The following is a 16,508-nucleotide window of genomic DNA, read 5'->3' on the forward strand; positions in this document are numbered from 1 at the left end:
TTAAAAGCTTTATAAGATTTGAGAAATGTGGGGTGTATAGAAAATATGGGGTGCATGTAGAAAATGTAAGGTGTATATTGGGAATGTGAGGTGTGAGGGTATTATAGGAAAGTACATGGCGTGTATTAAGATAATTTTTCATTGAAAAAGCAAATGTAGGGTGTATTAAGTATGTGGGGTTTATTCAATAATTTGTAGGGTGTTAATATGAGAAGCCTATTTTTTTTAGGGAGAGTTTTTAATTGGTGTAGGATTTGTATTTTCTGGTGTGTTGGTAAACAAACACCAGTAATAAACTCGAGCGTTATGATTCATATTTCATCATATATTTTCCTTCAGTGGATCATATATATATATATATATATATATATATTTTTTTTTTTTTTTTTTTTTTTTTTTTTTCCTTCAGTGGATAGAAAACTAATTATATGAAACCAGAGTCGACTACCTGCCAACCAAATCCTTTCTTCTCAATTTTCTGCTTCTCAATCTCCATACCTCTCTGACTCATGAAGATTCTCTCTATGTCTTCATTGCTTCTAATTTTCAAAGTCCCTCCCTTCTCTCTGTAGAAAGCTTTGACTACTCTCCTATATATATATATATATATATGCACTAGGCCTTCATGATCACATCCCACATATAATCCAAGCGTCTGTCTTGAACGTCTGGAATTGTGGACATGCAATTGTGTCTGCACCCAAAAGTGAAAGTTAAAATGTTTTCACAAAGCCATTTTCTCTGTGTACTTCTCATAATATTAGTCTCCTTTTCCTTCTCTTTTAGTAGTGACCCCGATAACCCACTAGTTGTACATGATCTTCATCGTCACCATCGAATACGCCGGCTACAATCAACTTCAGCAATGGATGTTACTGTAAATGTGGATAGCTTTGGAGCAAAAGGAGATGGATCGGATGATTCCCAGGTAACCCATTTGTATGAGGAGAGCCGCAGTCGTAATACTCCTCGAGCTCTTCTCCTGAAGATTATGTGTTTAATCATGAGTAGGATTAGTGAGGGTTGTTAACTGGTTGGCGTTTGATAATTAATTGTGTTTTATATAGGCATTTACGGAAGCTTGGAAGAAGGCTTGTTCTTCTAAAAGTGATGTTGAGCTCGTCGTCCCTAGGAATGGGGTCTATCAACTGAAGCCAATGGATTTCTCTGGCCCTTGCAAATCTCAGGTCACGCTCAAGGTTAGTCACATATATACGACATTAAACACACATATAACATGCAAACTATATATCCATCCATCTACAATCGACCTAATATATATGTTTGGTGCGCAACTAGAATCATATAGATGGATGGTGAGGAGCTTGTGTGAGGCTACCAGATGTGGAGGGAGAGGGAGATGGGACACAAATGGGGACAAGGTGAATATGAAAAAATCCTGGGGTGGATGGGGAAAGGGGAGTTTTTTGTGTGTGGTCCGGACAAGCCAACCCCGTACATTATAATTTCTCGGTGAGGAGGGGGTGGGTGAATATAGAAATACTAGTATAAAGAACACACACACACACACACACACACACACACATACTACTTTTTGTTGTAGGTGAAAATTTAGAGAGAGAAAGAAAGATGGACGACAAGAGATAGAGAAGGGGCTAAAGAATTTTTGTGTGCTTTCCTGTGTCTTGTGCTTTTATTTATAATAGTATAGAGATAGAATTACTTGCTCCCCAAGTAATACAATTATAAATATAAAAAATATTATAGAGAGATTATATATATCCTGTGTATATAATTTCTACTTCCAATTTACACAATTGCACTTAATGTTAAATACTAACTATATACATATATATAACACTTTTGAAATTTTCATCGTTGAAGGGGGACATTTACATACGTATATAAAATCAACAATATCCCTATAACTATTTACATGTTACGTCATCGTACGATATATGTATGTTAAAAAATATGTAAATTACAATCGGGGATAAGAAACGCATGCATTCGTATTGTCCATAATGTATCTCGTTCGAAAGCTTGTTTGAAGATTTGAACTTTGAGGTTTAGATTCGGTGTGCTGCAATAAACCCAAAACATAAATTATAATCATATTCTAATTGCAACTGTATGACTTGTTGACCTAGTTCATAGCATGCATATTTACTACTGCAACTGCCTGACTTGTTCATGACATCTTTCGTGCGACCTGAATATCAAACCTAATGAAACAAGATTTGTATCAAAATTTTGGTACACATGTACGTAAAATTACTTGGTACCTTTTATAATTTAAATTTTACAGCAAAAAAACTATTTGCTCTTATTAATTGGATTCATTTTACTAGATATATGGAACCATCGAAGCCTCTACCAAACAATCAGATTATAAGGACGGCCGGCATTGGATTCTGTTTGCAAATTTGACTAACTTTAGAGTCGAAGGTGGTGGCACCATCGATGGCAATGGAAGGAAATGGTGGCAAAGCTCATGCAAAGTTGACGAATCCCGTGTAAGTTATGCCACAACTAATTCTATTGTTGTGCATGACTTAGAAACCATTTTCACAATCGTTTTAGTTTTTAGTTTTTAGTTTTTATAATTTTGAAAAACAAAAATTTATTTGGTAACTATTTTTTAGTTTTAAATTTTGAAAACTAAAAAAAGTTGTTTTTAGTGTTTAGTTTTCATTTTTCAAAAAAAAAAAAAAAAAAAAAAAAAAGACTTTGAATACAAAAATAAAACGAAATGGTTTGATATTTTTTTAGTTTTAAAAAAAATGTACAAAAAATTGAAAACTGAATGATTATCAAACAACTCTTAAGTTATATTAACTTTAAACTTTGATTACCCATTTCTATATGCAAGGACTAACATATTTTATTTTCTTTTCTTTTGTGGAACCTTCCATTATCTCACAGCATTGCACAACCGCACCAAATGTAAGTTTTTGGGTCCTATTTATTTCCAAGTACTAATGATTATACCTAACAAATATAATATTATATGAAAAAAGCACTCTTAGGATGTTGAATTTTCGATTCTGCCTATTAAATACTGACATCTGTTTCGTTGTTTCTTTTTCTTGTTGATGAAAGGCCGTGACTTTCTTGGGGTGCAACACTTTGGAAGTTGATAATTTGAGGTTCCGAGATGCCCAAAAAATGCATCTATCTTTTGAGTCGTGTGTGAATGTAAAAGCTTCGAATCTCATAGTGACCGCACCAGGGGATAGCCCCAACACAGATGGAATCCATGTATCAGCAACACAGGATATTGGGATTAACAACTGTCTCATTAAGACAGGTACATGTTCTAAACTCGTGTCGAAATTTTCCTAACATTTTATGTTATTAGACTATCAGTTTAAAATATAATTAGTATCTTTAATCGTGAGATGCAAAAAAAATATTTAGATCTATTCTAAGAGGTGTAGATGGGAGTTCTACTACAACGAAATTTGAGATCTCATTTTTCAGACTAAAGATGTAAAAAATATGTACATTTAGATTTTTATTTATATCTTTCGGCCAAAATGCATATTTTATATATCTCTATTGAAGAGTTTGCCATCTTTCGACCAATAAAAAAAATGTAACATACACATTTTAAGATATTTTGCATCTTCCATTAGAGATGCCCTAATTTAGTGTCCAACATAACATGACATAATCTTAGTCGACATAAAAATCATGAACCTAGTAATTCATCAAAACTAATACAATTTATGTGTTCTTTCTTGTTATTGATCAATTGAAGGTGATGACTGTATTTCGATAGTAAGTGGGTCAAAAAATGTTCGAGCTGAGGATATAACATGTGGACCAGGTCATGGAATCAGGTCAGATTTCATCCGATACATTTACATGATATTAATTTTTCGATTATTTGAACTAACTAATTTCATACTCGTTCTGGTGATGTCATATTGCAGCATTGGAAGCCTAGGAGCTGGAAATTCACAAGCAGAGGTTTCAGATGTGATGGTTTCTAGAGCCAACCTTATGGACACCACTAATGGATTGCGAATTAAGACTTGGCAGGTAAGACTTCATTTTCAACTATATATGTGTAAGATTGGGAATGCATAGACACATACATTACATATACAATGCAATCAATTAACGGTTTGACAAGGAAAAGAAGTGAGATCATCTCCGGCTCTCACGTTTCAAAACTCACGGACCGAGCAATTTGGACCATTCAAGTGAGATATATGGGCGTTAGAGAGAGAGAGAGAGAGAGATTGTGTTAGATGGACCAGTAGAATGGACTAATGGAGAACACATGATTTAAATTAAACAGTCCAAATTTCTCGGTTAGCAGGCTCCGGAGAGGATCTCTATAAGAAAAAAGTTTTTCATTTTATTTCATGTACATGTATAAATCAAATGACATTGGTCAATTTTGTTTGGTAAATAGGGCGGGTCTGGATATGCAACAAACATCAGATTCAAAAATGTGGTGATGGCCAACGTGAGCAATCCAATTATCATAGACCAACATTACTGCGATCAGGAAACACCGTGCCTAGAACAGGTAATGAATTCACGGTCCAAATTTAAATTTTCATCCGCAACATTACATGTTAGACACCTTAACAGTAAAACCAAAATTTGTTAGTTATTAAATGGCGGAAAAGTTTAAGTATTCTTTGGAATGCATATCATTATAAGCTGTTATTAGCACGTTAAACAAATGTCATCATTCACCCAAAACATGTACATATGGAAAGGAGAAATCCAATTGGAGAGGTGCAAGTTGAGTTTTTAAAGTGCTAATAACAACTCCTGTAATAATATAACACGTTATCTTACTACCGTAATAGTATGACACATTATAATACTAATCATTTTGTCCAGGATTCGGCAGTGGAAATTAGCAATGTGTTATATGAGAATGTAAAAGGCACGAGCGCTTCAAAAGTGGCAGTGAAATTTGACTGCAGCAAGGAATTCAGATGTCAAGAAATTTTGTTAGAAGATGTAAACCTAAAACCTCTAGCCGATGAAACTGCCCAAGCTTCGTGTGAGAATGTCAGTTTAAACCGTATCGGAACTGTTTCTCCAACATGCTCTTAATTAGTTTAACGCGTAAACAATAAAATTGGTTCCTGAACTTTCACCGTATACAGTTCAGAATCGAAACCAAAATATGTAGGCTTCCCTCTTCCCCTCGTGCCCGTCGGTTAATTCCGGTGCAGCAACAAGCAAAGGCTACTGGAAATTGCCACGCCCATTGCTAGTCACCAGACATTTTACTCGTCCATTTTTGGGTTCCTTTGTGCATGTCAATATATATATATATATATATAGAGGATTATGTAACGTAAAAATAATTGGAGTTTGAACAAGAGATCTTGTTGCAAAGAGTGTTCGGCCTTGGGGCGCCAAACGGTTTTCTTGCCATTCAGCGGGTCACTGCTGATCAACCGGCCCACTTGTTCGGCTGGCCACACTCGAAATATCTATATATATTTTTTGGTCAATCGAAATATCTATATTAGTTCTGTGCCGATTTGCAGAACAAGTCGCGAACCCAGAACCTTGAAAAATTGCAAAATGACTTGTAAACCCCGAAAGAAAAGGCTTGCATAACTCATACGGAGCTCCCTATTCGACGTCTTCGCCATCCATTCTTCGAGAGTTTACATCGATGCATCAAGATGAAATGCGGAATAGGATGAAGTTGAATGTAAAACAGAAGCTCCCTTACTAAACATATCCTAAACTAGATCTCTAAATTTGATTTCCAAAAAGCTTGGATGTGTTAATGGATTTGACCGTGGAAATCCAATCCAATCGACTTTTCGTCAGTTTCGAGAGGGAGAGAGGACACTGGTGGAATACTAAAAATCAAACACTAATCGACTAAAATCTTGTGTTAGCGTTACCAACAACTATAATACAAGTATGCTAATCAAACTAAACAAGAGTTCCAAGAACTTTTACGGACAAGAGATACTCAAAAACATTTCCGATGAACAACTGAAGGTCCAGTTTCATCGTAGTCTGCTTTTGTTATATGTTGGTTCTGTGGGAACACGACTTTGGCAAGTATGGCACCTCCCACCCACGCTGAATACATTGATAAATTCTCTGGCATATACTCTGGAGGCTGCATTGAAACCGCACCAAAAAACAATCAGAAGAAGAAATCGGCAGTCCAGTTAGTACAGAAAAAATAGTGGAAAAGCTACGTAAATCATAACTTTCAGTCCGGCTAAGAAAGTGAATCAGTGATTGCTTACCTTGTTGATTTCAATACAATTAACATTATTGCGGTGAACAAATTATGAAAGATTAAGTGATCCTTTATGTGACAGTTCGCTACGACTGTATAGACATTTCAAGCATATAATTACAAGACCGTGCAATAACAAACGTATCCAAATATTCAGCTCACTGTACACCAGATCAATGCAACTCCTATTTACAAATCCAAGTTGTAAGAGCACTTTTCCAGTAGAGCTACGCCGGCAACAAATCAACTAATAATATTTCTATTAATTAATTTCATACATAATCAATTTAAACTTCTTTTTTTATATCCAGTCAAAGCCTTCATGTCAAGAATCACTTCCAAATCAATGAACATGTTAATCATTTTAAATACAAGTTCAAGGCTGAAGCACAAAATCTATCAAGTATAACAGTAGCAATAAGAAAATATAACCACGAGTGCATGAGTACAAAGTTTTATGAAAAATAGATGAACCAATAAGACATTATGATCACTCGTTCACGTGTAGCAAATAAGATAGGGAAATGTCATGACAGTAACCAACACAACCTCTGGGCTGTGAACTGTATACAGCCTCAGAAACAATTAGGAGACCCACTATAATACATTTAGAGTATCTGGACCTCAAATTTTACCTTGGAAGCTTATTTCATCAAGATTACTAAGAATTTGCACTTCCTATACAGGGTTCTGTCTGATTACAGGTAAACAAATAGGCACGATGCAGTGACTCGTGGAGATGACACCATGTGAAAGAAAGTTGACTATTTCACCCAATCACTTTCAGATTTTTTGCTTGGGAAGATTTGAACTACAAACCTACCCCACCCTGAACTCTGAAGCTAAAACCCAACTGCAGTTTTAATGGTACTATAAATTACCTTAATTAAAGCAGGACGAACAGCTGATGAGCATAGACCAGCTTCTTTCTGAAACCTTTCTTCAAAACCTGAAATAAACAGCAGTCAAACTGCCAATACAAAAAAAAAAAAGGAACCAAAATTTCCTATTTCTTTTGAAACAAGGACAAATTCAAATTTCGCCATGCTCTTAAATCTGTTGCCTTGCACTGTAATATACTTCCAAAGAAGAATCATCTAAAAGGAACTCTGAAACCAAGGATTCCCAAAACTTGGTGAATCCATTTTGTTAAAAATGATAAGGACGACAAGGATAATGAAACCAACCAAAGAAAGGGCTCACAGTGATGTATACAAAAATTCATCTAACAAGAGTATTCAAGAGAAGAAAAAAGGAAAAAAGAAAATACATCTTACTAGTTAGTAATTACTGTACTCACCAATCATAGAAGCAGTGCCACCACACAGTACCGTATTTTCTAGCAACTGCCGGTGATTATCAGACGATACTGTTGAAATACAACGAACAAGCTGCTCAACAATTCCATGAGCCTCTAAACCCAAGATGGATGGTTGAAATAAAGCCTCACCAACAGTATATCTTTCTCTTCCAATCCTAATGACCTAAACCAATGACCAGTATTACATGAAGTTATTATACATGTAAAGCATAATAACTATACGGGAAAAAGCAGAACGATGAAAGAAAAGAGGGTGGGAAAGAAGGTTTGGGGAACATAAATAGATGGCTATGACAATAACTGTGACCTAAATGCCTTGGGATGGGATTGCTGTCATCTTGCGTTTACAAACTTTACATATCGAAGAATAAAAAAGAAAACATAAGGTAGAAATAAAAAAAATTCACCTTAAAAAAAATATATCTAAAGGATAGAAGTGTTTGAATGTATACTAGATCTTATTTTTAGTATTCACCATTTAAGATGAGAGAAGATTTTAGTGAGGATAACTTTTCAATAAACTCGTTATACATTTATAATTAACACATAATAGATTGTCACCAAACAAAACCAGATAACTGCGATAAGTGCAAGCAAGTTACTGCATAAATAATAGCAAACTACAGGCATAATATGATTATACTGAAGTCAACATATCCTCAGCCAAAACATGCCAAACAACTATGTGCCTATATCTGTGTCTTCTCCATCTATCCCAATCAAAATTTCGAACAATGAACCATACCTGTCCATCAGGAAGGGTATGTTGCTCTATTTGGCATGAATTTTTGGTCTTTCCATAAGCAAGTTCATCTTCAGCACAACATGAATATTGCTCTTTTATTTTCTCTATATCAGACATCTTGATATTGACTAAAGGATTAGATTTCCGAAGCTCTTCAGCAAGTAATTTCGTCAAATCAGTACCTCCAATTTCAAACCTTCTTGAGGCAATGTGCTGAACAGCACCTTCAATGACTGGTGCAATATCTGTTAAAATTGGTCAAAATACAGAAAAGGCACAAATGAAAAAGCAATCAGTTTGCTTACATTTTCATATCCCATATTGACTCCCTGGTTTGCACAGAGATGAGTCAACGCCATTAACAGGTCAGATGTGTTAACTAAAACTTGCCCCCTTTAGTTCAGATACCAGTGCATCTTTCATGACATCTTTCATGACCATTATCATCATATGGTCATCCAATGCACATTATGTAGATGGTTATAGCTTGGGATAGCTATCAACCATCAATAATATATTTCGTTCTAATATTGCAAGATCTGTATTATATTAAAACATTACAAATTTTAAACAAAATGAATATTTGCATAGTGAAGGTGGTCAAATGACTGGTTGTATGCTAGACAGGATAAAATGAATTCTGAATAGATAGACTTATTATCTTTAGATTACACATAACGTGGCCTGCAGTATAGAAACGAAGGAAAAGCTCAAAAAATTTATGCATTCAATAGACAAGATTCCACTAATAAAGGTTCCCTTCTGCAAGGTATATATACCTATTTTTCCATGGCCAATATCAACAGTACATCCCGAGATACGTCCAACAGCATAAAGTGACAATACTGCTTGCTCTGATGCATAGAAGCCTGAAGTGTTAAATGTCTCAAACATAAGTTGCACCAACTGCTCTCTGACAGCCTGGCAGAAAAAAAAATTTTAATCTTTCTTTAGAGAAAATATATTATCTGCACTAAGACAAAAAGGAATTATGAAGAGCAAGTTCTATTTCTAGGATATTTCTCTCAAGAGAGATAACAAGGCTTCCTTACTCCTCCCTACAAGATTTTCCTCTATTGTGAAATAATGTCAGAAAGGTAAATTTAACATTGTGCAACAACAACACAACTGATTCATAAAACATAAACTTGAGGCTGTAGAAATTTTTTTCAAGTATAATTAAACAAGAATAGTGGCAAAAACAATTATAAAATCATATCTGAAAGTTTTAACTTAGATAGTGTGCTCAATGGAACCAGCCTAGACTACAATAGAATATATTAAATTAAACTATACAAAAATATATTAAAAACGTGAAAATAACACTGTACATGGATTTTCAGCAAAGTATTGCATAATGGAACCAGTCTAGTCTATATTAAATTAATAAAGAGTGTTCAGAAAGAAGCATAGTAGCTAACCTTGGGAGTACAAAGTGGATCAGTAAATAGTATCTGCCCTTCGTTGCCCATTTCCCATCCAAGGCCAGTATATAGAACATGATGCAACAGGTCTTCCATGGCATCCCAGTCAGTAATAAGACCTCGCACAACTGGATCAACAACGATATCTTCAAGTGATGAACTATCATTCATTGATCCAAAATCAAGCCGTTTCATTTGGTTAGGAATTATCTGAAACATATGACAGAAGACAAACATTAATGAAAAACAAAAAAAAGAAAGAAATCAGTATTAAATCATGTTGATTCATCACCTACTACTGGGTTAGCGGAATTGGATTTTCATTGTGTACAATGCAACCATTACATTTAGTATAAGTGATTCACCACTTCCTTTCCAGATATGTAATTTCAGATAGAAATGATTTTAATGGTAAAGTCCAAAAAAAATGTTGGTCTTTGTTTCCAGAGAAAGAAAATTTTCTTTTCTGATTCTATATTCAAGTTAAAAGTTAAAACAAAACTTTACTTTTCGAAACATCCACCTTTGTTGTTTTGAAATCAAAAGTTTCTCTTTTTGCAGAATAAAGACCATGACCTGAAATTCACTACTTGATTGATTTTCTTTTCCTCAGACTTCCCAAGAATCACGGATTAACTGAAAAGTTGAGCGCATATCAAGCCCAAATTACCTTGAAATTGGATAGAGACCAAATCAGCTGGAAACTGAATACTAATAGTCTTTCACATACAATAATTAAGAAGTATTTGCAAAGGTCAGTATCAATTCCTCTATCTGGGACATATACAACTTCCAAGAAAACAAAATTTTACTAGAATACATAGTAAAATGATGTGCAAATTCATCATTTATGACAGAAAGAATCAACTGTTTTTTCAGCTTTGGTTCTGGAATATATTTTTAATATTGTTGGGCTGGAAAATGATGTGCAAAGGCATCATTTGTGTGCATCTTCATAAGAGTTAAAAACTTGAAAGTAAGATAGGAGGAGGGATATATACATGTGACAAGAGGAGATTGTTGGGAGGGAGGGAAATGAAAAGTAAGAACCAATTGGAAATGTGACAATCTACAATTACCATGCCAACTTCAGTTTTTGAATATGTAGTTTGGAAAGTTGAGATATATTAACATTCCCATCAGACCAATATCAAAAAGGGTTATTTAACAATAGGATAGTCTTCAGAGCTCAAACTTGAGTTACACAGTCGTCTACTCAACTCACGCTAACACAACCATACAAAGTTTCATTTCCCCCAAGAGGATAACCGTGACAAAATCGCATTCTTTTCTCCTAACAACTGGTGAGCAACAACAAGAGGATATCCATGCCACGGATGCAAGAGAAACAGACACCCGCACAAATGAAGTCATTATTCTGCTGCAATATTAATTGGAGCTACAAAAAACCACAATTTTCCTTCTCTTTCTCACAACTTTCCCAGAAACCAGAGATTCTACCCCCTCCCCCCAACCCCCAAGCCATTGCTACTAAATTTCCCAATTAGAATTCCGACTTTAAGAAATCAAAACAAATCCTAGCTGGCAATAGGAAACCAACAAACAAGCCCAAACTTTCACACATTTGGAATTTTCCATTTTCCCAAAAGAACTTTCACACATTTGGAATTTTCCATCTTTCCCAAAATAAAACCAAAAACATTTTCTGAGCAACCAAACAGAAAATACGAAACGAGACCAAGAAATTGGAGCATACGGTTTGACAATTACCATGGAAGGAGCTTGATCCGGAACGGCGGGTCCTGCTTTGAGGAGCTTGGAGCCGACGTCGACCACGGCAGCCTCCATTCTGGTCTTTCCCCCAAAAACCCCAACCCTAGAATTTCAAGAAACAAAAGGGGTTTTAGCTGAGCAGTTGAACTGTAGATACGCTCTCAGTGTTAAAGTTCAACACACAAGCACTCCACTTTACCTCTCTACAAGCGGACAACTGACCGCAGTGTATTTTCAAATTTCAGAAAATTGTGGAAGGAAATATTGCTAATATACTACCCCTTCTCCTTTATTCCTTTTTTTTTTTTTTCGTTTTCTATTTTTATTTTTTGGATCTGATGGAAAGGGAAGTTGTACACGTGGGACAGGCACATTTGGATCTGGACACGTATTAATAAAAAAAAATTATTACAAGTGTTAATATTCTTCTAAACTAAACAAGTAAAAGAGAGTTTGAATCTGGAATGTAATCAAATCAATACACCACTTGTCATTATGAGTTAGCGGAACATTTCCTTTGCCTAGTCTAGTATGGATTGAAAATAAGCCCAACCGAACGTATGACTTAACCAATACGAGTAAAACGTGTGCACCTATTTAATACTAGCCATTATTTAAAATCTAACTAAAATTTTGATAACATCAATCAAACAGTTAAATATTTTCTAATTTGATTGATTTTTTGTATAGTTGATATTCAAAGAATAATGTAGAAATTAGGCGGTTCTAAAGCAACGTTAGAAAATGAAAATGAGTGCTGAGAAGGTCTACGTAAGATTTATTTGGATTATTTAAAGCTCTTTAGATGCCATTTCAATTTGATAACATTTTTCTCTCCACTTATCCTAATTACTAAAAGAAGAAAACCAAACAAACCAAACCAAACCGAACGGAACGAAACCACTTATGACGAGATAGATGCATAATGCATTTGGTTCGGTTATTCTACTAGTTTGATGCATAAACCGAAACTATCCCGACCCCGGTCTGCGGTTTGAATCCTAAACCGAACCAATCGCACCTTGCCCACCCGTCCAAATGTGCCTCTCAGTTTTGGTTTGTGAGCAAGGAGAGGAGAAAAGAAACAATCAGTACATTATGTCTAGCTCAAATATATGTACATATCAACAAAGTTGTGAACAAACTTATGCACTATCAAATGAGACTTGCTGCAAATGTCTCATGGCTATTGCATGTATGGTCACCCCACAAGCTCAAAGGTTCTCCGATACTATAGAAATCCATATCCACAGAAAAATTACCGTCAGGGGCGGGACCAACTGACGTCCCGTCCACCAAAATTAAGTCATGTTCGTCAGGGCCAACTGGGAGCACCTCGTCACTTTTCTTTACAGAAGGAGATTCAGTCACTGATTCTGGCAACTCGGTTAAAAGGGCTTCGAGAGAAAAATAGCCATTGTCACAGCTATCCTGAGAAGTGAATTTCACATCCAGAACTGGAATATCAAAATCCACCACAGAAGCAGCATGTGAAATTTTGAGGATATTCTTCAAAGCATCTTTGTCGGATTTCTCTTCTGTCACTTCCTTTGGAGGAGTTAAATCAGAATCTGTATTAGCATCTTCCTGCGTGTTATCATATCCATCATCAGTCTGATGTTGGGGTAACTGGTTTCGAACATCAGCGTTATCAGGGTCCAGAATGTTGCGTATCTCAGTGCTGATGTCTCCATTTTCAATATCTTCTGTTATCTGACAAAAATCAGTTGTAGACATGCCACCAGTGGCTGGATCTACTGCATTGTCAATGCTCTTGTCACCATCAAGTTTTCCTCCTTCTCCACCCTCATAATGCTGGTCCAGTCCATCGACTGTGAGTGTTTTATCAGTTTCCTCATCATTAGGTGATTTTATCACATTCCCCTCACCCTCTGAAGAATTTTTTGTCAAATCAGCAAGTGAACCTTTTATGTTCTCTGTCGCACCAGCTTCACCAAGGCACATGGAAGAATCTGTGTCTGCTTCATGTTCTACTCTTGTCAATTCTTTTCTCTCAGTGCTACCATCTTCTTCATTTAAAAAATCAGGAGCTTTAACCGAAAGAGTTTGAGCATGTTTCTCTGGTTGGGTTGAAGTCAAAGACATGAATCCAGCTAGTGCAGATGCTAAAGCATCATCAATTGTCAAAGCAGGCCTTGTTTTTTCTGCTGAACCTATCACTACATCTGATGTATGATCTTCTTCGTCCTCCTCCTCCTCGTCATCACCATTTGAAAATTCAGGAGCAGTTACTACCAGACTTGGAAGCAAATGAGTAGAATATACTGAAGCAGACGTGTCATTAGGTATAGTCAGGGGTGCATCTGATTGAATGTCCTTCTTACCTGATTCAAATGCCTCACTACGGGGATAATCATTTCCATTATTATAGAAAGAGTTAGACTCAGACTCATTGCATGAGAAAGAAGAAGCATAGAATCTTGAGCATGTTGGCAATCCAGAATTATGTGATTTGTTTACCAGTACTTCAAGTTGCTGCTCTACCCTTTCAAGCCTCGCCTCAATGCTGCTTATTGGTTTTAGCATCTTTTCTTCAAACCTCAAAAATAGATCCTCTATTCTGCCCATTCGAGAATACAGCTGGTGGACAGAGCTTTCAACTTGTGACGGGATACATAACTGAGCAGTACTAGTAGTAGCCCTATTAACATCTGGAACCTTTACTTCTTGGTGATCAGGTATGCTGGCTTTTCCTTGCTCCTGAATCTTAGTTGCCACATTGATAGAATCAGTTTCTTTTGACCCAATCACTAGAGAGTTCTGTTTTCCCCATGTATCAGAAATTGGCTTGTCTTGTGTTCGGTTAGCACCCCTTGTTTTAGAAAATTGTAAAAGAGTAGGCACAAGCATGGCCATGAGAGAACTCCCAGCCGAATTTTCTACGGTACTAACTTGGTTTTCTGAATCAGATGTATCAACTGGATCAGCAAACACATACACCTCACCAACACATACGCAATCTTTCCTCTCAAGCGACAGTAGACGAAGTGTGAGGGATACACAAGGACTTGCATCACTAATCTGTGCTGTAGCTTCATAAAATTCCTGATATACAAGAACTTGATCAGAAAAGATAATAATCAATATAGATTAGTGCTCTCCCGTTTACACTACCCAGCCCATTATCACCAAAACTCTCTCTCTCCTCCCCCTCCCTGCAAATACGAGCACAGAAGGGGCACTAACAATTGCAAGAAGTATCTGAAAAGCATTGAACCAGTAATGATATGTTATTAACTTGGAAAAGTGCAAAGGAGATTGGCCAAAGATCAATGCAAAGGAGATTGCACTCATAAATACAATTTTTTTGTCCTCTCAACTACTATGGCGCGCATAGGGTCCCGACTCCAGAACACTGTCTTCTTCAGAATTTTCAAACTTGTTTCTTAGTGTTTCTTTGTAAAGGGATGATGGACAAAAACATAATTACATGTGGCCACAAGCATGAAGAGCACCATATAAAGAAATTGACTAGACGGGAACAAACGAAACGGAAGAAAAACAAAGTGGGAGGGGGTTCACTGGGATTAATATAGATGGAGAAAAGCAACATACCTGTGCAGATTGCAACTTCAATTGCGATGAATTGACTTTGTTATCAAGCACATTAGTCTCTGAGACTTTCACTTCAACCCAGTCATCTTCACTGTTGTTCAGACTATTTCCATTTCTTGACTTATCTTCGGATGGGTCCTTCAGCGACCCATTTGACCCATTTGAATTTGCAGAACAAACACCTTCATTATCACCTGTGTGAAGCATGTCTTCATCTCGGGCAGCAATGCCACAGCGAACAGTGCAGAGATATTCATTGCCACTCTGCATATCGGGTGCATAGTATATCTCATAGACTCGGGCAGTACTTCGAACATAAACCTGCTGGACCTCATGTTTTTGTGTAAAATTAACTGCAGTGGAAAACATTGTTGGTCATTTGCAATCAGACTATAAAAGTAAGTTGTTTCTCTCATACTTCAACCATTTGTTTATTCTTTTTTCATTACTCAAGAGTCTTTGATGCATTTATACGGGTGTTTATTGATTGCAATAGCATGTACTAAGTAAATTGCCACATTGACCTTTGCGCAAAACCAAGTGCAATGGTTCATACAGCCGACCCCACTTAATAAATTTTGTACTCCAACAGATATTACTTCTACTTCTAGCAACCAAGTGCTGCTTTTCGCAAATATTATCTAGTTGAACTCATACTACACTGCAAAATCCTGCATTTATCTTCGTTTTCGAGTACAAGATTGACCCTCTAATTAGCTTCGTTTCATCTTCGTGGTTCTAATAATTAGGCAATCCTAATCCTAAACCTAATCCTAACTGAAAGTCCACTTTAGTCCCAGAAATTATTAATCAAACTCTTAATAGCACTATTCAAGCTCCTAACCTACAATAATAATATAAAAGGACAAGGATTCATACAATCAGGAAGTTAAAGCTCAAATTCAATACATTTGGGGCCAAAATGTAAAGTTTTCAGAGAAAACAAGCTGTGGAACATACCGGTGATCTCGCAAGGGCCCGAATCGGGTGATGGAGGGTGCAGGATAAGAGAGGACGCAGGGGTGGATTTCGGAGTCTCGTCATCGATCGGAGACAAAGAGGACTCGAATGAGACGCAATTCTCGAGGGAACCGCCTGCGACGGTCCAGGTTGTGGCGGAGGTGCAGGAAGCGGTGGTGCCGTGATTGTCGATCTCGTCGTCGTGTGTTTCCATGTTCTTTGGTCTGCCTTCTGTGGTGGTGAGAAGGAGAGAGAGCTGCTTAATGGAGAGAAGAAGTGTGAGGTAAAGTCGTAAATTTGGGGTTTTTTTCTGGCTTAAGTCGTAACTGACTCGCATTCCCAAAAATGCACCGCACGTGTGGCGTTTCTTAGACGTTGCACACGTTCGGTCTTATCGAAACGTAATAGTCTCAAATTTTAATGTTTAGTTACTCTTTTTTTTCATACGAACTTAAACCGCAAAAGTCGTTCTTATCGAAATAGAATGACCTTAAAATTTGATTTTGTTATTACTCTTTTGGTTTAATTATTAAAATTGTC

General features: G+C 36.5%; 3 protein-coding genes across 3 annotated transcripts; 1 reads left to right on the forward strand and 2 right to left on the reverse strand.

The window, feature by feature from the left end:
• The first annotated feature begins 399 nt into the window (after nucleotides 1-399).
• LOC137748098 (polygalacturonase-like) lies at nucleotides 400-5,474 on the forward strand. Its single transcript, XM_088680060.1, has 9 exons — nucleotides 400-928; nucleotides 1,068-1,199; nucleotides 2,313-2,477; nucleotides 2,887-2,907; nucleotides 3,064-3,271; nucleotides 3,725-3,806; nucleotides 3,900-4,008; nucleotides 4,388-4,504; nucleotides 4,828-5,474. The coding sequence occupies exons 1-9, from the start codon at nucleotides 683-685 to the stop codon at nucleotides 5,044-5,046; spliced, it is 1,299 nt and encodes a 432-aa protein (XP_088536186.1). The 5' UTR covers nucleotides 400-682; the 3' UTR covers nucleotides 5,047-5,474.
• Nucleotides 5,475-5,811: 337 nt separating this feature from the next.
• On the reverse strand, nucleotides 5,812-11,681 carry LOC137748492 (actin-related protein 7). Its single transcript, XM_068488649.2, has 8 exons — nucleotides 11,632-11,681; nucleotides 11,430-11,535; nucleotides 9,696-9,908; nucleotides 9,054-9,195; nucleotides 8,275-8,519; nucleotides 7,509-7,692; nucleotides 7,090-7,157; nucleotides 5,812-6,082 (listed from the first exon to the last, which is right to left on the reverse strand). Exons 2-8 carry the CDS (start codon nucleotides 11,505-11,507, stop codon nucleotides 5,930-5,932), a joined length of 1,083 nt encoding a protein of 360 aa, XP_068344750.1. The 5' UTR covers nucleotides 11,508-11,535; nucleotides 11,632-11,681; the 3' UTR covers nucleotides 5,812-5,929.
• An 827-nt stretch (nucleotides 11,682-12,508) lies between these two features.
• On the reverse strand, nucleotides 12,509-16,254 carry LOC137747393 (40S ribosomal protein S27). Its single transcript, XM_068487498.2, has 3 exons — nucleotides 15,969-16,254; nucleotides 15,009-15,361; nucleotides 12,509-14,498 (listed from the first exon to the last, which is right to left on the reverse strand). The coding sequence occupies exons 1-3, from the start codon at nucleotides 16,180-16,182 to the stop codon at nucleotides 12,588-12,590; spliced, it is 2,478 nt and encodes an 825-aa protein (XP_068343599.1). The 5' UTR covers nucleotides 16,183-16,254; the 3' UTR covers nucleotides 12,509-12,587.
• Between the last annotated feature and the right edge of the window lie 254 nt (nucleotides 16,255-16,508).

This window comes from Pyrus communis, chromosome 2 (assembly GCF_041283825.1).
Source record: "Pyrus communis isolate YQ-2024b chromosome 2, ASM4128382v1, whole genome shotgun sequence".
NCBI classification, from domain to species: Eukaryota; Viridiplantae; Streptophyta; class Magnoliopsida; order Rosales; family Rosaceae; genus Pyrus; species Pyrus communis.

Bases quoted from the DNA above. Each gene is read 5' to 3' on its own strand.
- LOC137748098 (XM_088680060.1), top strand. From the start codon at position 683: ATGCAATTGTGTCTGCACCCAAAAGTGAAAGTTAAAATGTTTTCACAA. The intron at 1,200-2,312 runs GTTAGTCACATA...TCATTTTACTAG, and splicing joins AATCTCAGGTCACGCTCAAG to ATATATGGAACCATCGAAGC. The intron at 2,908-3,063 runs GTAAGTTTTTGG...TGTTGATGAAAG, and splicing joins ATTGCACAACCGCACCAAAT to GCCGTGACTTTCTTGGGGTG.
- LOC137748492 (XM_068488649.2), bottom strand. From the start codon at position 11,507: ATGGAGGCTGCCGTGGTCGACGTCGGCTCCAAGCTCCTCAAAGCAGGA. The intron at 8,520-9,053 runs GTATATATACCT...CAATTTTAACAG, and splicing joins TATTGGCCATGGAAAAATAG to ATATTGCACCAGTCATTGAA. The intron at 7,693-8,274 runs GTATGGTTCATT...TCATTGGTTTAG, and splicing joins ATACCCTTCCTGATGGACAG to GTCATTAGGATTGGAAGAGA.
- LOC137747393 (XM_068487498.2), bottom strand. From the start codon at position 16,182: ATGGAAACACACGACGACGAGATCGACAATCACGGCACCACCGCTTCC. The intron at 15,362-15,968 runs GTATGTTCCACA...TTTCCACTGCAG, and splicing joins GGGCCCTTGCGAGATCACCG to TTAATTTTACACAAAAACAT. The intron at 14,499-15,008 runs GTATGTTGCTTT...CTTGTATATCAG, and splicing joins TGAAGTTGCAATCTGCACAG to GAATTTTATGAAGCTACAGC.